We start from the raw sequence: 23,403 nt of genomic DNA, 5'->3' as shown, positions 1-23,403 counted from the left end.
AAAAATGACCATCGCCTTGTAGGGTTATGATTACTGGATGAAATGATGTACAAAAGTGCTTACCACCATTCCTAGCACCTCAGGCCCTCAAATAGTTACTATTACTTTCCTCCACCATAGATGGAACAAAGAAATCAAAATATCAAACATAAGCCATTCTTTCCAACAATTTAACTTACTGCCCACAAATAACCACTCAACTAAAAGTTGAAAGCAAGCTTACAAAATAACATTTGAGTTTGAGGTGAATGCCAAAAATTTATGTAGACACTGGGAATTCTTTCAGTGTCAAAAATCTAATCTTTAATATAACTTTTGCATTGTTTTTAAGGTACTGAAATCTCTGGAAGAGTCAACCTTACAAATCTTTTATCCTCTACTTCCTGCTTGGTTTTTGGATAACTGTTAGAAGATGAACTACTGCCACCCTCCAAAAAAGGAGCACACACATGGTGTGAGGCTGATCTTCAGGGCTTCTCCTTACAGGCTCTTTAAAGTCCCAAGGCAGCTTGAAGTGGCACCATGTGGAGAGGCAGACAATGCAGTGGGAAAGCTCTCAGTGCCTGACCATGAGTAAACCACTTTAAAGACAAGAAAAGGGAAGACTCCAAGAAGGAAACTGGATGTGAACACCCATCTATGAAAGGACAATGACCTCTATTACACGACTCCATTCTCATTTGGTTTCCTAAATCTTTAAAACAGATATTACTCACAGACAAGGCATTTCTTTCTAATTCATATTATATTTATATGTTATATTACTTTATTTTCAGTCATAAATAAAGTCACCACGTAAATTATAGAGAAAAACAGTCATTCTATAAGGATATTTTTTATATGGCCTTTTTGCCAAGGTTATGAGAATTAAGATAGGTCTTAAGAGGACCCATTCTGACTACATCAATATAAAAAGCTTCTGTACAGCAAAGGAAACCATTTACAAAACAACAAGAAAGCACACTGCATGGGAGAATATATTTGCCAATGTTATCACCGATAAGGATTTAATCTCCAACATTTACAGGGAACTCATACAATTTAACAAAAGGAAGAAAAACAACCCAATCAAAAAAATGGGCAATGGACCTAAATAGATACTTTTCAAAAGAGGACATAAGGAAGGCCAAGAAACATATGAAAACATGCTCAAAGTCACTAATCATCCAAGAGATGCAAATCAAAACGACAATGCGGTACCATCAACCACCTGTCAGAATGGCTATCATCAACAAATCAACAAGTGCTGATGAGGATGCAGAGAAAAAGGAACCCTCGTGCACTGCTGGTGGGAATGCAGACTGGTGCAGCCACTGTGGAGAACATTATGGAGTTTCCTCAAAACTAAAATGGAACTCACATTTGACCCAGTGATCCCACTTCTAGGAATATATCCCAAGAAACTAGAAACACCAATCAGAAAGGATATATATGCACCCCTATGTTCATAGCAGCACAGTTCACCATAGCTAAGATTTGGAAACAGCCTACGTGCCCATCAGTGGATGAGTGGATTAAAAAACTATAGTACATCTACACAATGAAATACTATGCTGCAGTAAAAAAGAAGGAATTTTTACAATTTGCAACAGCATGGATGGAACTAGAGAGCACTATGCTAAGCAAAATAAGCCAGTCAGAGAAAGATAAATATCACATGATCTCACTCATTTGTGGAATATAATGAACAATATAAACTGATGAACAAAAATAGATCCAGAGACAGAGAAGCATCGATCAGACCATCAAACTTCAGAGGGAAGGTAGGGGAGGGTGGGGGTAAGGGGGAGAGATCAACCAAAGGACTTGTATGCATGCATATAATCCTAACCAATGGACACAAGACACCAAGGGGGTGAAGGCATGAGTGGGGGGTGGGGGGACAATGGGGGATAAGGACACATATGTAATACCTTAATAAGAAAAAAGAAAGAGGACCCATTCTGTCAACACAAAACAATTAAACTGGTCAAATCAGAAAAAATGAATGAGTTGTGTAACTCTGTCCCATTTAGCTACCCAGCAACTTCACTAACCAAAGCACATGTTTCAGTGTGCTATAGTTTCTCCCATGAACTCAAAGGACAACTCAACATTCCAATATAAAGACCAAATAAACTTTTTTAGCGAAGTAACATGCTTCACTGATGAATTCTGGAAGATTTTTAACAACTCCGCCTAAATATTAAAATTCATGTAAGATAACTGGATGCAGCACAAGTCCATTTCTTTCCAAATATAAATTTTGACTCATATAAATTGATATCCTTTTTTTTTTTTTGAAAATAATAGGACAGGAACCCTAAAGACAGCTTGACTGATATAAATAGTCTCTAGTCAACCTGCCCCCAAAATTAGACCCCCAGTTCTCTGCCATCTCCATTTACCTGCCCAATAATTTGCAAAGCAGAAACCCTGGCAAAGTAATTTTCTAAATGCAGACTGCCCATTTTATCCAAATGGACATCTACTATACTGCAAAAAGCAAAGAATCAGCAACAAAGAGTGGATCCAGGAGAGGCAGGGTCAAATTAATTGTTCCAGTTAATGACTGTGCTGAACATTTTAACAGTAGAGCTGGCCAAAAGATTATTAAAAAGCATCTAATTCTGGCCAATCCCAATTAAAATGAAGAAACTATTGTAATCTGAAGGTAGCTAAACCCCAAATCACCTACTTAGTAGATACAACACTGTGGCACTTCAACAATTGGCTCCTTGGCAGGCTGTTTATTTTTGGCAATTGCATATGGATCTTAGAGATTAATGTTACTAATTTTATGCAGTTTGATCACTATTGTCACGTTTGGAGTGTAACATATATAATTTATATGTAGTCATATTTTTAGACAAAAAAGAGCGGAGTCTGCCTACATGAAAACAATTATGTGCAAACATATGTCTTAACACATTCTGGATGAAGAACTGCCCCATCTTTTCTTCCTCTGTGTGGGTATGTATATTTTTACTGCACTATGAGATACATCAATGGCTGTCGCATCGTATTCAATGTGACCAATACACATTTTCAAAAAATAACAGAAATCAGAGGTTTGGAGTCTACCAAATTTAATTTTATTCATGGAGAAAGTTAATATAGAAGTGATTTAAATAAAAAATGCCTTCTCTAGGTAATGCCAGGAAAATATTACTTTTAAAAAATTCTATTTCAATAAGTACTTAGAAGACTTGATTCTTGGAAACTGTAAAAAAGATTATAAACACAAGTACTTGCATCTCTGCCCTTGGAACGCTGATACCTCGCATCTGTGTTTAATGTCCCCTAACTAGTCTGTAAACACTAAAACCAAGGCGCCGGTTGTTTCTTCTGCCCTTCCTATGCTGTGGTGAGTGCTCAATGTGGCACTGTTTAGGGGCTCGAATACTGTTCACTGAAGAGCTGGGGCCAAAAAAAACAACACCTGGGCCCTAACTTGTAAGACATAACTGACACCCTGGTACAAAACCATGTGGACCAAAGCCCACACTAGTTCATTTTACAAGTCATAAAGAAAGTAGAAAACTAGGAGGCTTAAAATCACTGCATCAGTGTGATACACATGAGTGTGCCAAAAAAAAAAATCTTAAATATTTTTGTTACACATAAATCACAACATGCGTGAACACAAGATGCAATTTCAAAGGTAAAAAAGTTAACAATTTCCCGGTTCCAAACTCAGATGAGCATGGAGAGCACAGAGTGGGGACTGGGGACGACATTCCCCAAGTAAAACAGCAGCTGCTACTTTTTGCCAGTCAATTGTTAAGTGTACAGACAAGCCTCGTGTTATCAGATCTTCTGGATTTTCCAGATAAACAGAGAGACCTAACATTGCAATTTTTAAATATTGGCATTTATTTTGTTGTTGTTATCTATAAAGGTTTTTTTAAAAGCCTGTATGACAAGTGCACCACATAGACAGTCTTCAAGCCCCAATCCAGATGAATTGAATTTGTTCATTTCATTCATCCTTCATCTCTTCTGAAGGATTTACTGAATGCTACCTCAGACGCCAGGCAAAGTGTGAACAAGAGACACAGTCCCTGTTCTCCCAGAGTTTACAGTGCAACTAGACAAAGAGTGCACCACGTTGAAAACAATCATAAAGCTAAAACCACTGGGGAGTTTAAAATTGCCATTATTTTGCAGTGCAACCTTGCCATGCCAGTGTTTTTCCTTAATCCTCTTCTTTTTGAAGGCAGCTCAATTTCTACCATTTGAAGGATACTGACTACATCTTGTATCTTATTATTATTGCCTTTGGCTAATTAAATTCTGAAGTGTCTCTCAACCCAGACAGCTCAGAGCTGTCATAATTATATGGCATGTGTCGTAATTATTGTGGGTGCCAAATTTAACAACACCCTCTGATAATATGGCATCAACATTTTCCTTTATGAGACTGAGATTATGCACAGACTATGCCTTTTCGGCAGCCTTTGTAGTGAACAGAATTTTGGCAAACGCAAGGCAGAGAGGATTGTAAAATGAGACTACAGACCGGGGTAAACTCACACCCTTTTTACAGTTAAAAGGAGGCCCTTCGAGGCAGGGGTGGTGCCTGTGCTGCTGGACTGTGACTCCGGTTGAGGGATGCTCACAGTCTGAACCTCTGCTGACTCAGTAATTCTGAGGAACAGACATCAAGAGGCCAAGGGTGGACCCCAGGCTGGATGTACCAGAGGATAGACAGATTCACTAACAAGAATACTGAATAGAAAAGATTACAGAAAGAGATCATAGAATGTACAGATATAGTCTGTTCAGGGTGCCAATAATATTAGCTCTCCACTGAAATATGCTATCCCTACAGACTGTTCTCATTTCATAAAACAGAAACTGATTACATTACATGCAAAGCTTGAATAATAGTCCTGGACTTCACTTCAAGTTCACCTCTGTCCACACTCACCCTCCCCACAGACACTTTCCCTAGCCTGGTCTGTTCTCCTGCCTACCTATCCCACACCCTGCTCCATCCCTCCTCTGTGATCCCAGGACACTATTACATTCCCCAATCCAAGCACCAGAGATGTGTAAATACAGCCCCTTGGGTATTAAATGACATTTTGCTCCCCAATTAGATTGCTCATTCATTTATGGCAAGAACAGTGTCTTATTCATCTTTGTGTCACCAACACCTAATACAATGCTGGCATACAAGACATTTGATAAATGTTTATTAAAATGAACAAATCTATTATTCAGTCACTCCTTAATTCAGTCATAAATCCTACCCCCTCACTCCTCCTCTCTACCCCAAATCTCAAAGAAAGGAGATTGATAATATCTTGACACCAGAGGTCTTTATAAGTTTGAGTGGTAGAGAATGTGGAAAGTAGTTTGTAATAATAATTTTCTTTCAACATTTGCACAAGTTAGACATTTCTATACATCTTGATGCCGAAGAATCTGACCCAAGACTGAGCTTCCCCATACTTGGTTTTCCAAACCCAACATTTGACCAGCCTCTTTCTACTTTCAAGCCACGCCCCAGCTTCTAAATAGGATTCTGTCATTAAAGGAGCTGTTCTATGTTATTCAGCAAAAGCTACAGCTTCTTTTTTAACTGCCAGTCCCATTCTCATTTGAATATCCTTCTTTTTCCTGGGCAAACTTCCCAAGAAGTGTTTATTCATTTTTCTACACCATACTTAGAGCTAAAACTCTTTCTGGGTCCTTCTGACACAGTGGCTATCAGTGTGTTTAAAGAGTAAACCTGTGTGGTGAGAGGATCTGAACTACTGAATGCAAGAAGGAAGCTGTCAGGGGAAGAGTTATTGAGAAGATATCAACCAGAACAGAAAAGGTCACTGGATTAGTAGGAGAAGCACAGTTGATGTAAAAGACACGCCAATGTCGAGCACCATCTGAACGTGGAAAGTTTTAATATGTTTAATGTGCTGTCTGGAAATGCGCAGTCCAAAGAATACTCCAGGAAAAGTCTGGTTGTGTATTCTGTCCAGGGGAAACAAAGACTTTCAAAGAGAAGAAACAAAAAGGGGGGCAGGGGGGAACCTCACTCTCAATAAAATGACATGCTAAATGCTGAGCAACAGGAATAGGCAAAGTCAAGAGAATTGCACATGGCTGAGGCAACTTTAACCTCCTGTCTTCCAGGGCAAGCTTGTTAACATGCTATCCTGAGATGGCAGAAGAGACAAGCTTTCTGTTTATATTTAAGGAGAGCTACTTCCTGAAGAAGCATAAGGAACACTCATTAGCAATCAATATTCTGCACGTTTAAAAGAAAAAAAAAGACTTAAGTATGACAAACAAAACGTGTGCTACGTGCCCTCTAAGATGTGCTAAATGCTAGCTAGTCAGGACCAAGAGGCATCTAATTCTATCCCCACCCCACAGCCCCTAATCAATACATACATGAGAAGAATCACTAAGAATATAAGAATACTAGAGGCCTGGTGCACGAAATTCATGCACCGGGGGGGGGGGGGGGGGGGCAGGTGTCCCTCAGCCCAGCCTGCACCCTCTCCAATCTGGAACATCCCTCTCACAATCCAGGACTGCTGGCTCCCAACCACTTGCCTGCTTGCCTGCCTGCCTGATTGCCTCTAACCACTTCTGCCTGCCAGTCTGATTACCCCCTAACCACTCCCCTGCCAGCCTGATCGACGCCTAACTGCTCCCCTGCCGGCCCAATTTCCCCTAAGTTCCCTCCCTTGCCGGCCTGGTCGCCCCCAACTGCCCTCCCCTGCAGGCCTGATTGCCCCCAACTGCCCTCCCCTGCAGGTCTGGTTCCCCCAACAGCCCTCCCCTACAGGGCTGGTCCCCCTCAACTGCCCTCTTCTGCCGGCCCGGTCACCCCTAACTGCCCTCCCCTGCAGGCCTGATTGCCCCCAACTGCGCTGCCTTGCAGGCCTGGTCCCTCCCAACTGCCCTCCCCTGCAGGACTGGTCCCCCCCTACCCTCCTCCCCTGCAGGCCTGGTTGCCCCTATCTGCCCTCCCTTGCAGACCTGGTCCCTCCCAACTGCTCTCCCCTGCTGGCCTGATCGCCCACAACTGCCCTCCCCTACCAACCATCTTGTGTGGCCATCTTGTGTCCACATAAGGGTGGCCATCTTTGCCCACATGGGGGCAGCCATCTTATGTGTTGGAGTGATGGCCAATTTGCATATTATCCTTTTATTAGATAGGACTGCCCTAGCAGGTTTTGCTCAGTAGTTAGAGCGTTAGGCCATCAACTGAAGGGTCTCAGGTTCGATTCCAGTCAAGGGCACCTACCTCGGTTCCAGGCTTGGGTTTGATCCCCACCCCCCGGTCAGGGCCAGTGCGGGAGGCAACCAATCGATGCGTTTCTCCCACATCAGTGTTTCTCTCTGTCTCTCCCCCTCCCTCCCACTCTCTAAATATCAATGGAAAAAAATATCCTTGGTGTGGATTAACAAAAAAAGAAGAAACAAAAGAAAACGAATATAAAGTGGCATACCACCCTCCTGAAGGTTATAAATGTCACAGATTAAATTAGCAAATCAGGAAACGCTATGTTAACACTTCTGTTCTGAACCTAATAATTTCCTTATTTAACTAGTGGCTGCTATAATTATTCCTCAGAGATTACTAAAACCAATAAAAAAGTTGAAAATTGGACTGATGTTTACTCTTTAATGCTCAAAATTAGCTGCTACATTTTTAAATCTCCAAGATGTGCTAAAAGTCAAAGACAGTTTAATTAATATACCATTAGGTTCTGAAAATGTCAACATAGGCTCTGATATTCTGATTACCAAAGGGCATGCACTATAATTTATATTGCCACACACAAAAACTCTGGTCAAAACCTGATTTTTTTATAACTCAAGAATAATATAGTTAGCGTAGTAAGAGAAACAAATTTTATTTAGCTATGTTATCTATTCAAAGTAGAAGAAATTATAGTGAGAAGCAGAGGTGTTTTATTTAGAAAACAACAGTTCAAAATAAAGTGTTCAATTTCTCTCCTAGGTACCTATCCAAGAGAAATGAAAACATGCACACAAAGCTCACAGCAGCATTATTAATAGCCAAAGAGTGAGATACCCCAAACGTCCATCAATTGATAAGTCGATAAATAAAACGTGTGTGGCATATCTATCCAATGGAATGTTTTTTGGCAAAAAATAAGGTCTGAACTACTCATACATGCTACAATCTTATTTCATGGAATGATTTCGTTTATATAAACTGTCCAGAGTAGGCAAATTATCTACAGAGACAGAGAGCATTAGTGGTTGCGTAGGAATTGGGAAGAGAAGGGAATGGAGACTGCTACAGGATTTCTTTTTAGTTTGATTAAAATGTTTTAAAATTAATTGTAGTCGTGGTTGCACAATTCTGTGAACAGAGTAAATTCCACTGAATTGTATACTCTACATAAGTGAATTACATAGCATGCGGCTATGTCTCCATAAAGCCATTAAGTAAGTAAAGCTGTTAAATTGCTCTATGTCCATATTATGCTTGTTATTGCTGCTGTTGCTCATTATTTAGTTGGTAATATATATTTTTTAAATCTTCATTCATAATGAGGATGGCTTTTCATTTTAAGAGAAGAACCCTCCTTTTCCTGATACCTATATAAAATGACAAACCAAGGATTCAAACTTCACATGACTTTGGTCAATGAAAATTACCAGTCTCTTATTTAGAGAGCCAGAACAGAGCAGAGAAGCCTGCCAAGAACTCATACTAATTAAATTCTAACCAACAGGGCAGAGATCAGGAGAGCGGCTGTGGGGACGGAAGAGCTTTCTCATAACTGCGGTGGTTCTTTTGCATACACAGAAACTAGAATGTCCTCTACACAGCTGCAAAGTATTAAGAATGCTGTAAACACAGACAAGGTAAGCTTCACCATCCAGACTCCTAACAGAAATGCAGAGGCAGAGCCCTGCAGCCAGTGGGCGGCTCTCTACAACAGTCTACTTTGAGAGGTGGCTCAAGTGCTGCCTCCCTTAAAATGTCACCCCTCCCCCAAGGGTCTGTTGGACAATGCCTGCAACGTCCATCACTGAAGCCATAACCATGCGCCTCCAGAGGTCCTTGTTAGGATGAAAAGGTGTTGCCTCAGAGGCACAGCACAGTAAAAGCCTCTGAAAACATTAGAACAGGTCATTCTCTCGGATGTGTCCTGTGCCCTGCTCCTTGAACACAGAGGCCCTGAGCAGCACACCACAAAGGCTCCTACGAACAGGCAGCAAAGACCCACAGATGCCCCAGGCCAGCACTCAGAACTCACACAGTCCGAGACTCTTGGATCCTTAGGTCCTCACCTTTGGCCCTTGCCCTTTTGGTGACCACTATCCCTTTCTTCTTTCTTTACCTCCTGTCTGGCATTTCTCCATCATTGATTTTGCTTGCTCCTTGGGTCAGTTTTCCCCTTTTGCCTTCACCCAGGTTCCACACACAGGCCCAGAGGACTTGGCTACACTTAACTAGGCCAAAGGTCAATGTTAGGAGGCTTGAGGAAATAAGGGAGATACAGGGTGGGAACTCTGGGTCAGAAAGAGGAAGAAAACTGTCAGGCACATACCCACTGCCCAGGCTGAGCCATAGTGGCAACAGAGGCAACCTCAACGTGTAACAACCCTTAGGTTGGTCCTTCTGAGAGATGTTCCAAACACACTCTGCCCACTTAACAATTATGACCTATTATGGGAAATTTAGGGTTAATGCCCACATAACCTATAAATTTTAAACCTACCAGACCTGAGGCCCTGAATCTAACTGTCCCCTATACCTGGGCTCCTGAGCATTAAAGAGAAAAAAATCAACATGATATAGAAAAATGTAAGCTACATGCAAACAAGTGGTTAGAATAAGATGGAACTTGGAGACATTGTAGAAAATAGATCTAGGCAAAGTACCGAAAATTAGGAGTCACCAGAGATTCGGAAATTACCGAAAAATCGGTACAGCGGTCTGGTAGGGTTAATACTTCTGGCACAAACATATTTACTAATTAGAAAGACTGAAACATTTCCTCCTGATGAGATTTTTTTAGAATAAGTGGACCCCCTGTATGAGAAAGCTTGGTATTTGACTGTTTATAGAATGGATAGATTTTTCCCTTTCTTATCTTTATGGAAAAAGTCCCACATGAATTAAAAAATGTGATTTTATAAACCAAAGTTATTAAGCAGCTTCTAATTAGGTAGATAGAGTAGGGCAGTGATGGGCAACCTTTTGAGCTTGGTGTGTCAAACTTCGCCAAAAAACTGAGCATAGCTCGGGTAGTGTGTCACTTTGAGGAAAAAACATTATTTCGCAAATGTTTCATTCTCAGGAGCAGCAAATGTTTCATCCTCGGCATGCAGCCACCTCAGCAGCCGCGTGTCATCAGAAATGGCTACGAGTGTCAGTGCTGACACGTGTGTCATAGGTTCGCCAACACTGGAGTAGGGGAATGCCACAAGGCATTCTGAGGAAATCCAGTCTTTGGTCATTTCTAGGTGCAAAGGAGATTACTGACTATTGAATAATTCTATAACTAAGGGCTCTGTGTGCTGGTTCATAATCTTTAAAAGGCTGTTCTGTGCAAACTGAATTACAGAAATAAGGAAGAAATCATCAGAATACTAAAATGCTACACAATAACATGGATAGGGGGCCTCAGGTGCCTAGGTACATATGCAAAAGGAATCAGGTGACTACATCTGGGAGACAGAAAATACTTTTTAAGTCTTTTTTATTCTTTTAATTGGTGAAAAGAAGGGAGACCAAATATTGCGTATTGAAACCATTCATGGTACTTTGAGTACCATGAGTGGCTGGACACAGCAGTGGAAGAACAATGAAGAGAAAGGCAAGGGCCCTGGCCAGTGTGGCTCAGTGGGTTGGAGCATTGTCCTGTACACCAAAGGGTGGTGGGTTCGATTCCTGGTCAGGGCACATACCCAAATTGCAGGTTCGATTGCTGGTAGGGGTGCATGTAGGAGGCAGCCAATTGATCTCTCTCTCTCTCTCTCTCTCTCTCTCTCTCTCTCTCTCTTCTCTCACTATCAATCAACTTTAAAACGTTAAGAGAGAGAGAGAGACAAGGACTAAACATATAAGGCTGACAGGCCAGGGTGCACACTTGGATTTTACTCCTGGTGTAACAGGAGAGACATGACACAATGTATGCTTTTAGATCATTCGAAAGACTGCTTTGTGGCAAATACTTTCCGGTGGAACAAAAGGAAAATAAAAGCAGATAGTCCAGTGAGAAGGACTGTCCTATCCTGGTGAGAGATGTTGGCCTAGAGTCCAGTAGTGGTGATGGAAATAAGGTATACATGGCAAGGTATGGTTTCAGAAATGATTCTGAGATAAAACCAACAGACTGGTAGGCAAAGGTGAGAAGACCCAGGTGTGGACTCTGGAGTTGAAAGGCAGTGGAGATAAGGAAACAGAGGTTCTGTTGTAAGAGGAATAGAGATGTAAGGTAGTAAGGTGATGTGGAATCAAGGGAGGGGTGTTGTTTTGTGGGTGGGGAGAGGTGTAGTGGTTCATGTGTTTAAGATAAAATATATTATAATATGTTGATGAAAATGATCCAGCAGAGAGAGAAAGGGAGACTGAGGATTCAAAAGGGAGATGTCTGCATCACTAGTAAGAAGGGATGAAATGTATTCAACGGACAGATGTTCATGGAGCACCTATTAGATGTTCCTTGTTCTTAAGAGGTTCACAGTCTAATGCAGGAAAAAATACAAATTATTAAGCAGCAAAATGAGATCCAATAGAGATATATACAAAGTATATATATATACAAAGTATTAACGTACTATGATAGGTAAAGAGTGTTATTGGGCTATGATAGATGGGGTAAGGGGCACATACTGATGTCAAAAATAATTGATTAACTTATTAATATATTTAGGCAAATATTTTTAAGCAATTGTTTCCAATTCTACTGTTCATAGAAAAAAGACTTTTACTTTTGTGATTCTAAAAAACTGCACAAAGACAAAATGATATTTAATTAGAAGACTAAGCAAACCCAGTTTTTGTAATCAATAAGAAAAAATTAATGTTATCAGAATAGTCCAATCTCTAATAATTCACAAAAGTTTTACTTACTGTTTAAATTTTTCCCCAAATGTTACATGGATGAGTTCAAAAATAATTTGTCTATTCTGTAATGTTGAGTAACAAGCTCTGTACTTGGAAGGACTGCTCTAAGAGCCAGGGTGGACTCACAGGAACCTCTGCATCTTGTCAAGGCCAGTCACCCCCTGTGTAAGGTCAAAACCTGACCCACACTCTCAGTGTCCTGCTCTGGCCAACCAGGCAAACCAGTCAAGAGCACAATATATGACATGAGTAACATTTTATTCCAAAGACGTGTGCATATTTTCAAAATGATTCATTTCAAAAATGAGACTTTTTTATATTCAAGAATATTAACTGGATGAGGTAAGATTTGCTGTTCTCAAAAACAACAATTTCTCATGTTTTAAAAAATCATATAGTAATTCTACAACAAAAACACCTCTAAAACTACTCATGTTCAAAATCACAGATTTTTCCATCTCAAAACAATTACTGGGTTAATGTTTTCCCCTAAGATAACCTGTCTTAAGTTTCCCTCTTATTACACCAACCTGCTGAGCTGCATCTCCATTCACCAAGTGAGGCATCATGGCTACCTCTCCGTTCAGCAATGGTGGCAATTCCAGAGGGATTTGGTCGGTCATCATCATTGTGACGTACATTCATGGAGAACTTCACTCAACTGGTTCCCTGCAAAAGAACCACCATTTTTTTAAAAAAGTACTCAGGACCACAAAAAATCACCTGTAACAACAATTTAAGTGCTCTGTCTTGATGTCAGTGGAAACTCAGATTATTCTATCATAGAGTACTAGAGGCCCGGTGCATGAAAATTCATGCACTGGCGCAGGGGGGCGGGGATCTCTCAGCCTGACCTGCCCCCTCTCAAAGTCCAGGAGCCCTCGGGGCAGGAGGTGACCCAGTGATCAGGGAAGGTGACGCCCCATCACACCTCTGCTGTTGCCACTGCCAGCAGCACAAGCCTTGGCTGGCCCTGGGCGGCTGGGCAGCCGCCATCTAAGGCTTGCCTGCACCTCAGGCCAGCCCTGGGCAGCTGGGCAGTCGCCATCCGAGGCTTGCCTGTGCCTTAGGCCGGCCCTGGGCGGCTGGGGGGCTGAGATGACTGGGGGACTCCGGAGGCAGGCGCATGGGGCGGGCCCGGCCTTGCCGCACGCCTGCCACCCCAGCGGGGCTAAGGTGACTGGGCACTGCCATCTTTTGGCTGTAGGTGCTGCCATCTTTGAGGGTGTGGCAGTCAATTAGCATATTCCCTCCTTATTGGCTGTGGGTGCCGCCATCTTTGAGAGTGGGGCAGTCAATTAGCATATTCCCTCCTATTGGCTGTGGGCACTGCCATCTTTTGCGACGCGTGAGGGTCAATTAGCATATGCTTAAAGTACATGGAAGAATCCGAACTAGGACACCACAGATGAGTCTCCAAGCAGCCATGTGAATGCAACTTCCTATGCCTCAACATTGTCATTTATTTATACATTTTAAAAATATATGAAGAATAGTAACTACCCTACTCCAGGGATCTTTCTCAGGATAGAATGAGATGATGTTTTCAAAAGGCAAGTGTCTAACAAAAACTGGTGGTATCATTAGATGTAAGGTAATCATAGAAAAAAAAGGTCAACTGACCTATAACGGCATTTTTTCCCTTTTATTTAGATCAAAATACTGTACATAATCTGTTAATTCAAGCAAAGAAACAAAGGTTAACTACCTATACTGCAATTATTACAATTTCTGACCTTGCCATTAATTTGGTAATTAATCATTCTCCTAATTATCTCTCTCCCGTCATTTCCTTAAATTGAATTTAGCCTGTTGTATATTTACATCTTTATCACTTGTGTACATCTTGAACTTTCCTGTATCTCAGATTACCCATGGCACCTTGTACAGAAATGAGCTGAAAGGCAGATTCCATTGTTTCAACAGAATAAACAATTTTCACACAAGTATCCAAAACAACACAAGTACCACTTGCATTTCATAATGGTACTTGCCACCAATATCTAGCTTTTCAATACAACAGTAGAAAAATAATAAATTCCTATTTTAAATTATAAAATATTTAAATTATTATTATTCTTTCAAAAGTATTTACATATTCTTCACTTATGGCTAAAATTTATGGCACAAAAATGTTTTAATAGCATAGAAAAAACCAATAAACAAATAAACACATGTGCACTATTTTAAGTTAATTAAAAAACCCACTGTCATATTGTTCAGTTAGATTTTTTGTCATTCATAATAAAGTCCCCAAAAATTTCAAATTCCATGGTCTATTAATACTCGATATCCAAATCAGGCACAGCAGTGGGGCAAATCCTTTAAAAACAGCCTCAGATTTGTCTAAGACAGGTGTGATAGAAATAAAATATTTCTCCTCATTTTGAACAACCTCCATTCTGAACATTAAATATATCGCCCCAATCCCACTGAAAAGAAATTCCTTCCCTGAAAATATCAAATGATGCATAAAAACCACCCAATAGATTGTAAACTTTTTATTTTAAATAGGTAAAATTTTACACTATTCATTATAACCCCATTTAGAGAAACTAATTACTTTAAGTACCAAACAGTGAAGTCTTGTCCCAACCAGGGAAGCACATTCTATAATAACAGGTCTTATAATTCAGTGTTAATAGTACCATCATGCTGTTTTATGAGGCAATTATTCAGTTCCTAAGCAAATAAAATTACAAAAGCTGATGCAGGAAACAGATCCTTCCACAATAAAATTAACTAAGACAATTCCATTGACACTATCATGACATCACTGTTTGATTTTGAATAGGTCAAATGATAGAGTACTGAGGTCCATTTCAATTTCTTTTCTAACATACCTTACTCTACTAGTGCATAAGGAAAGAATGGCTGCTTTTCCTCAGATTGATGATACTACACAGGCCTATTTCTTAAGTGTAATGTTTTAATTAATGTTCTTCAAAACTGCAGGTTGGATAAGCAGGGCAGTAATTTAAATTAGTGGTCTGAGGATAAAGCATGTAGGGGTGAAGAAGCTCTTCATGCTCACTTCTACCTTTTCCTCACTTCTCCCCAAGGAAGAGCCCTAAGGCATTAGCTGGTGATATTATGGTGCAGATTATGGCTCTGTCTCCTCTCCTTTCTCTGTTACAGGCCAAAGCCCTCATCCACGTGGGACAGTCCTGGTCATCTCACAGAGAAGCATAATGGTGGAACCTGCTCTCTCTTTTTGCACCCAATAAAGCAGCAGGAGTAAAGTGACTTCAGGGGCTGCCCCTAGGTCCTTTCAGCCCCTAGGTCCTTACATTAGGGCCAGAGGACAGGAAATAATGACACAAGTTTAGGGGTTGGGCAGGTGGGATGGGGTGGAATGGAGGTCCTTAGTCAGAACCTGCTTTGAGATGAAGCTACTTATGCTCCAATTGGTCCAACCTAGCTAACGGAAGTTTTCAATATTGGGGATTGAGATTCAAATTAAATTAACAATGCTATTTTGTTCCTATTACTCATTGTTTATTGGGCAGGGACCACAGGAACTGGGTAGGAAGAGATAATTTTGATCTGATGTCAAATCCAGGCATTCCTGGTCCCCTGCCCCTAATATCAAAGAATGTCTCAACACCAACATTATGTCTCACACCGACAATTTCAATTTAAGAAAACTTCTAGTTGGCATCCTGTTAAAACAATGGGACTTGCTATTAACAAGATGTACCATCTAACCCCTGTAGGTAGCACTCTTAAGCACAGGTATCAAGTTCAAGTTGGGAAGTTAAACTCCAGGTTGCGCAAGGTAGCATAGGGTATAGGCCAGTAGACCCACCTATGTCTCATCCTATATAATAAAAGCCCAGCAACCTAACAGCAGAACGACGCTCAATGCAGGAGCTGAGCCCTGGTGGTCAGTGCACTCCCACAGTGGGAGCACCACTCAGCTGACTGGGATGAGCGGCTGCTTAGAAGGCGGGTCCACAGCCACTCCCACAGTGGGCCAATCCCTACAGGCCACGCCCCCCACCAGTGCATGAACCCAATACACTGGGCCTCTATTATATATATAGGATGGGAGAGAATGGGGACCCACACAAAGTTGAAAAAAAACCCTAAAGAAATCAAGTCCACTGGCACAAATAGATAATTGTATTTGCTTTTGAAAACTATATAGGCAAGTTTGGGTAATGCAGCTGTGCCATAAAAAAAAAAAATTAAAAAAAAGAGATGCCTGGATCCTTTTATTTTTTTCCTACTAGACCAGTGGTTCTCAACCTTTCTAATGCTGTGACCCTTTAATACAGTTCCTCATGTTGTGGTGACCCCCAACCATAAAATTATTTTCATTGCTACTTCATAACTGTAATTTTGCTACTGTTAATGGATCGTAATGTAAATATCTGTGTTTTCCGATGGTCTTAGGCGACCCTACTAGAGGTTCTCAACCTGTGGGTCGCAACCCACAGGTTGAGAACCGCTGCTGTAGAGCCTAAGACCAATGGAAAACAGAAGCAAAATTACAGTTATGAAGTAGCAATGAAAATAATTTTATGGTTGGGGGTCACCACAACATGAGGAACTGTATTATAGGGTCGCGGCATTAGAAAGGTTGAGAACCACTGTACTAGACGGTCTAAATCATAAATGTGCAGAGATTATTACAGATTATTGGACCAGGGGAGGAGAAGACAGGGAGAACTATACATTTTTTTTAGAGTCACAATCACTATATGCACAATCACTCCTTAGACAGTTTACAGTGGGAACTTCTAATGCCTCAACTCTGCCACCCAATGACTAAACCTTTAAGGAGAAAAATGGAAAAATGAATTAAGTGAATGTAAGCCACTGTGAACCCTGCATGAGTCTCACTTCTTGTAACCAAATTTGTTGATCCGCTTTTCCCTAGGCTACCAGCTTGCTAGAATACAAGGCCTGTTTCCTAAGCCCTAAGAGTTCCACCAAAGGTAAACCAGACTATCCTGACGGGAATACAGTGTAAGAGGTTCATATAGATGGGGTGGTTTACACAGCCAACAATGTTTAAATACCCATTTCTACACTCCATGCACATACAGAGGATACTTTCATTTGCCTGGAACGCAAGAGACAAATAGAAAAAGCAATAAATTTTCTCTAGGCAAGATAATGCCCAGCCATTAACAAGATACTGCCTGCCCACCTGTCCTTAAATTATCATGGAACAGAAACAATGTAGTGCCATCATGGACTATAGAAAGGACAAGGGGAAAGGCAGGAAGAATTATAAAATATACCAAATATAAAACTTAAGATACACAGTAGTATCTTTTTGGTTACTCCCTAATGATGAAGGGAGAAAAAGTAATTGATTTTCCAAATACAAACCGAAAGTCAAACTTCAAGTTGTAAATTGGGAAAACCACTTGTCCCTCACATTGACAATAAAAGGTTAGGTTGGGCCAGGAGACTTGGGGAGGCTTACCATGCATCAATCATTCAATGACAGCTCCCAAAAAAGTGAGTCTGCTCTGTTTTGACTGGTAATCCAGACAAAAACTACAGGTGTACTCAACTGCAACAGGTGTGCCTCAACCCCAATGCTTAGAGAATGAGACATGCCTGAAAAAGCTGACAATGCTTTCAAAATGAAATTTAAAGGTAAAGCTATGAATGTGGAAGGTCTACTATCCAAATACTTAACTCTAAGAACCAAACTAACTTGGTCTGTAATGATTATGGATGGAAATCCCGCATTTCCTACTTCACTGTGTGTTCTTGGGGATGGAGAATCATTTACAACAATAGTGCGTTTCAGCCTAGGATGTGGTACTAGAGGGTTTTTGAAGCATTCTGACCTAACATGTCCACAGAAATTCATCCCTAATTTGAGTTATGTTTGATTTGTACGTTTTATTCTCTCTTCCTCATTAGGCAGCACCACAATCCACACCCCCTCAAATCTGAGGGCCATATCCTAAATTTGTTGTCTTACATATTCACTGGGCTCAGAAGCCAGTTTGTCAGTTCTGTGCACACACAGAGAGGATCAGTCTCTCGTGGGGAATCAGAAATTCTCCCTGTGCCTTACACCACTGTCCTGGACCACCGGCTGATTATCAGCTCTGAGGGAAACTGAGTGGAGAAGTGTGATCTCTGAATAACTGAGCTTAACTGTTTCTCATTTCAGTCAGAAAGTCTCAGGAGAAACCAGCCTGACAAAACACTCATTTTCCTGGTCTGGGATCCTTCTGCCCTGGACAGATGTATACAGATACACATCTGGCCAAACCTACCCCAGAACTCATGCATTGTATTCAGGCTATACCACATCCACAACTGTCCCCCTCACACACAATAGAGTTCTTATAATGAATGAATCCATTCTTTAAACCACTGCACTTTACAAATAAAGAATAAATGTGCTATGAAACTAATCAGAACAAATATAGATTATCTCTATTACATTGCCTTTTTCTATTCCTCTGATTTTTTTTTTCTTTTATCACCCAAAGTTCCAAGATTTCATTCCTATTCTTTGTTTTGTTCTTATCCATACTGCCATTTCAAAGAATCTGAAACAACCACAGGCCCTCACAACCTTTCCCTCTAACCACACATCCTAACACTAAAACCACAACTGCTTCATGCCCAGCCAGTTCTGTTCTTTTGATTGACAGGGAAAGGATGCCACATGAGTGCTGTGGTTAACTTCCCTCCTTCCTAAGAGAGAGCAAGTTATTTGTTACCTTCATTACCTGTGAGCAAGACCCAGCATTACTAAATGAACTCCTGCACTAATGGCAGGGTAGGGGGCGGGGCACTCTGAAACACAAAATGAACAGATCCTCAGTGTTAGTAAGACATTCAATTCCATCCAAATATGCCCCCAAAGCTTTTAAAGAACACCTTACTTTAAAAGAATATTACAAAGGGTCTTCAGTTTTTACATTACTCTAGGCAAGTGGCTTATTACTTTTTCCTCTTACTTTCCTTCCCCCACTCCAAGTCTGAAAAGGTTTTCCATGGTATTTTGGCCCCAGCCTATACTAAGTACCATACCGGCCAAGTTCATGAAAAACCTGATTCTCAGGAGAGAACTGCAGATCCATTTCCAAAGGCCAGAAAAAGCAATTATATACTAGGAAGAATTTCTAACTTGAAAAAAAACCAAAGGCCTAATCACTGCTGGGAGGGTTTTAAGTCTGTGAACCTGGCCTTCAAATTAGTAACAAAATGTCCTGGTCCTCACTCCATGGGCCGATGACCCAAATTTCCTTACATTAACTGAAGATGTGGGCTAGAAATACAGCACACAAATTAGTTTCAGATGACAAGAGAAAAAGAAACAGAAACGTAACAACACTACAAGGAACAAAGTATAACCATGAGAACTAAAGGAGCTGGCCCAGCAGGATGCATAGGACAGGATGACTCCCTGAACTAAATCTCAGGTCAGCACTGAGGCACAGGTTCCCAAGCTCGCTTCACCTACATCCTTATGTGACTTTTACTGACTTCCAGACTACATGGAATGTTTAAAAGGTAAATGTGGTAAGGGAACCAATCAGAAGAATGCACATGGTCAGTTTGAACTTTTGCTTCCATTCTGTAATTTCAAATGCATTTGCAAAAAACAAAGGGGTTTCCTTGATGTATGGGAAATGGATGGAAACCCATCAACTACAGAGACCTACTGACAATTAACTAAATTTAAAAATCTAATAAATATTAATAAATAAATCATCTTCAGAATCCATAACACTAAAGTTAACTGTAGTTCCATAAGGCTTGTATCTTTTCCAATAAAATATAGATTAACCAATCACCTTCACTTAATCTAAACAGCATCTGAAAATTTTGCTTGCTATATGTTAGCTCTGTAGCCTGAGAAAAAATATTGTCATGGGCACATTAGCAAAATCATAGCTTGATTCATACCTCAAGAAAATGTATTTCTCTATTAAAAATACCAATTGACTTCTAATAGTGAAAATGTATTGTGGGCCAGCTTTCAGAAAAGTGTTACAAACATACCAGAGAAATGTTCTTGACATTTGTATACAGTAATAAGGAAACTTTTTTCCTGATTCAATAAGGCAAGAAAAGCCCCACTAGTAGTCAAAATTACAATCTGACAAACATATTGAAACACTGAAAATAGGTTTGTTTTGCTGTGTTGTGTTTAAGACAAAGAAGTTTGAGAGGTTACTAAGAAATTACTACATTCCTTTTTTAACTGCCAGATAACTAATGCTTTATGAGTGAATACAAGTTTCTAAATGGCTTCCAATACAAAACCTAAGCCTAATAAAACTGAATTTATTATGACAAACATTTGTGAAACTGATTTACACTTGTTTGTCATAGCTATTGTAAAAAAATGAGAAATGTAGTAAAGTCAAAATTTGACAGAGAATCATATAGCATGAGAAATAAAAGAGAACCTGCTTTCATGAACCTCCCCTCATACACGTGGCCTTTATGCATTTATGTCATCAGTCACAGGACTGAGAACTTCCTAATGTGTTTTCTTCATTTCTAAGCTCTATTACGCAACATTCAGAAAGATAAAGAGGAAGGGAAAGAGAGAGATGTAAAGAGAGGGGAAGAGAGAGAACAAGAAAAAAGTTGTACACATTCCTACAACTAAGAGGAGGTCAAAGTATCATTTACTATTTTATTGTCCTCATCAGATTATCTACTGTTTCATGCTGGTTTTGAAAGGTAAACCCCTTGACTAATAGATCAAGATCTAGAAACTCAACTATTGTCATCCAGCCTTCTGAGCAAACTAAAAACAGCTTTCCCTAATAACTGTGGAAACACCAACCACATCAATAGAAAAAAAAAGATTAACACAAAATAGAAACACCGTGCATCATCTTTACCTCTGAAATTGAGAATAACCTGCTCATTCATCAACACACACCTGACTGTTCTGTCACCTCCTGCTTCTGTGGAAGTAGTTTTTCTTTCCCTTCCCTGTAACACTAAGCCAGTGACCCTGGCTCTGACCATGTGGAATTAGCCTGAACCCGATGCAGGGCACTGCCACTGGGCAGGAGAAAGCTGGGATGGTTTCCATGCTTTCCCTCCACTCATCCCTCTCCATACACTTTGGGTAACCATGAGGAAAGGTGCTTAGTACAAACACTGGCCTTTGCTTTTTTGAAAATAAGTGTACAAAAAAAAAAAAAAAAGGATATGGAGAGGGAGTAAGGATTTTTATTAGAATTTTTCACAGCCCCTCTGCTAAAAACAGCTCAAAAGGACCAATGTGTTTTGGTTGGTTGGTTGGTTGGTTGGTTGGTTGGTTGGTTGGTTGGTTTTAAAGCACAAGTAGAGAGACTCCAAGACTGAGTACTGGAAAATCTGAGCGCTAATTGGAGATTTGCCAATAATTAGCTCTAAACTTGAGCTATTAATTTCTTCTTTTGTAAAAATCACAAAATTATAGATTAGCCTTTAAGGTTCCTTTCTGTTGTTAATAGACTGTTTCAAACAGCATTGCCTATTATGCTACTTAACACAAATTAAACTAAAACTTAAACTCTTTTTAAAGAGGTTTATGCAAATTCTAAAACCTGTTTGTTACTTTCTCTTACTTATATAACCTGAGTCTTCAGCATCAGAGAGAGGGAGGATGTAAGTAAAACGTTGAAAAAAGAAGATATTGAGCAAATAGTGCCGGTAATCACCGTGTTTTCATGCCAATGAAATCTAATTTTACAGCTGAGTTCTATACAGCTGGAAGACTCTTGCCATGGCTTGCCACTTGAATGAAAGACGGAGTGGTGATAGCTGTTCGTGCAGAAAAACCTCTTGAGACATGAGCAGTACCTGGAGGTATGCACCCAGCTGGTTGGTTGAGGCACAAATAGTCTGGAATTCGTCTTCCTGTCTGATATGGGTTCTTTAGTGAAGTTAAATCACAGTTGTCTGAAAAAGTTCTTAACCTTAAAAACATTCTTGCTTTTTGCACCCAATTATAAACACAGGAGACTTAAGGTGGCAACGTTTAAATCCACAGAGAAATACTGTAAAATTGAGTTTTTTAGATTAAAAACACACCAACACCACTCTTTTAACATAAATAACAAGCAACGGTAAAGCAACAAATAAAAACAGAATTGTTGGCTGTGCTCCAGAGAGCAAAGGGGAATGCCATCGTCTAATGTATAAGGCCCTGCCTTCAAGAATCCATAATGCTTTTTTATTCAATCACAGCTGACATACACTATTATATTAGTTTCAGGTATACAACATAGTGATTAGACAGTTACATACCTTACAAAGTGATCACCCTGGTAAGTCTAGTACCCACCTGGCACCCTACATAGTTATTACAATATTAGTGACTCTATTCCCTATGCTTCAATTTGACTTTCCTTAAATGGCAAAGCATGTAATGTTTGAACTCAAAATTACCATATTAGGAAGGCACTATTTTCTGAGGGGTGGGGCAAATCTACATATCTAAGAGTTACATGTAAATATATGTAATCTACGGCTACATTAATAATTCTCCATAAATATACAGTTTGCTTCCATAGTCCCATAACATCCCCCAAATTTTTAAGGAAACATGAAAACTAAAAGGAAAAAATTACATCACTATACTATACACAATCTTTAGACTTCAGATCTATACCCACACATAATAGCTCCGTTTTGCAAATACTATTAACTACAAGGAAAAGGGGGTCCAACTACAAAAAAAGTTTACCAAACAAAAGTTCATTTGCTTTGTTCATTGTTTTTAAATGATGTTTAAGAAGTTTGCAGACGTGATTAATTTTTTTTTACAACTAAACTCCAGGTACACTCAGCACAATAAATCTCACTGACGCCCAATGATGAAAGTCTAGCATCTACAAGGAAACATTCCATAGCTATGAGCCTTTATTTTCAAACATATCCAGACTAACTTTGCCACATACTTTATCTAAGGATGACAATAACTGAAAAATCTGTATTTTCAGTGAACTGTGGAATTGTATGGCTGTTTCTTTATATCTTTTTCTATACCATGTTAAAAAAAAAAAAAAAAGTCTTGAGAACTGTAGTCTGAGAATAGTCTCTTCTAAGCTCCCTCCAGGTCTGGGACTTCCCACCTTCCTACCAATCTACCTCCAAGCTGCATGGGGAGGTAGAAAGAGATGAGATGGGAAGTCAGGAGACATGCTCTCCTTCCTCTGGCACTCCACCTGCCCGGAGCCCCACAGAATGGAAGGTCCCACTGCTTGTCAGGGATGTGGTTCAAGGTATTCCTGCATAGGCTCTCTGTGTCTTAGTTTCTGCTGCTGTAATAGGATGCTTTAACATGACTTCTAGATTCCTCTTTAATAAAATCTGAAATGTATCTTTATTACTCTGCTTTTAGAGACCTG

At 40.1% G+C, this 23,403-nt stretch overlaps 1 protein-coding gene across 1 annotated transcript in view; it reads right to left on the bottom strand.

Annotated features, from left to right (window-relative positions):
* The window catches only part of FNDC3B (fibronectin type III domain containing 3B), a 331,142-nt gene that overhangs the window by 248,946 nt on the left and 58,793 nt on the right, over positions 1 to 23,403 (bottom strand). The window contains exon 2 of the mRNA XM_054713730.1: positions 12,586 to 12,724. Coding sequence (XP_054569705.1) covers positions 12,586 to 12,696 — 111 coding nt within the window. The 5' untranslated portion in view covers positions 12,697 to 12,724. The remainder of the gene's footprint in view (positions 1 to 12,585; positions 12,725 to 23,403) is intronic.

The sequence above is a fragment of the Eptesicus fuscus genome, chromosome 3, assembly GCF_027574615.1.
Source record: "Eptesicus fuscus isolate TK198812 chromosome 3, DD_ASM_mEF_20220401, whole genome shotgun sequence".
NCBI lineage: Eukaryota > Metazoa > Chordata > Mammalia > Chiroptera > Vespertilionidae > Eptesicus > Eptesicus fuscus.
This window is presented reverse-complemented; position numbering and strand designations above follow the sequence as displayed.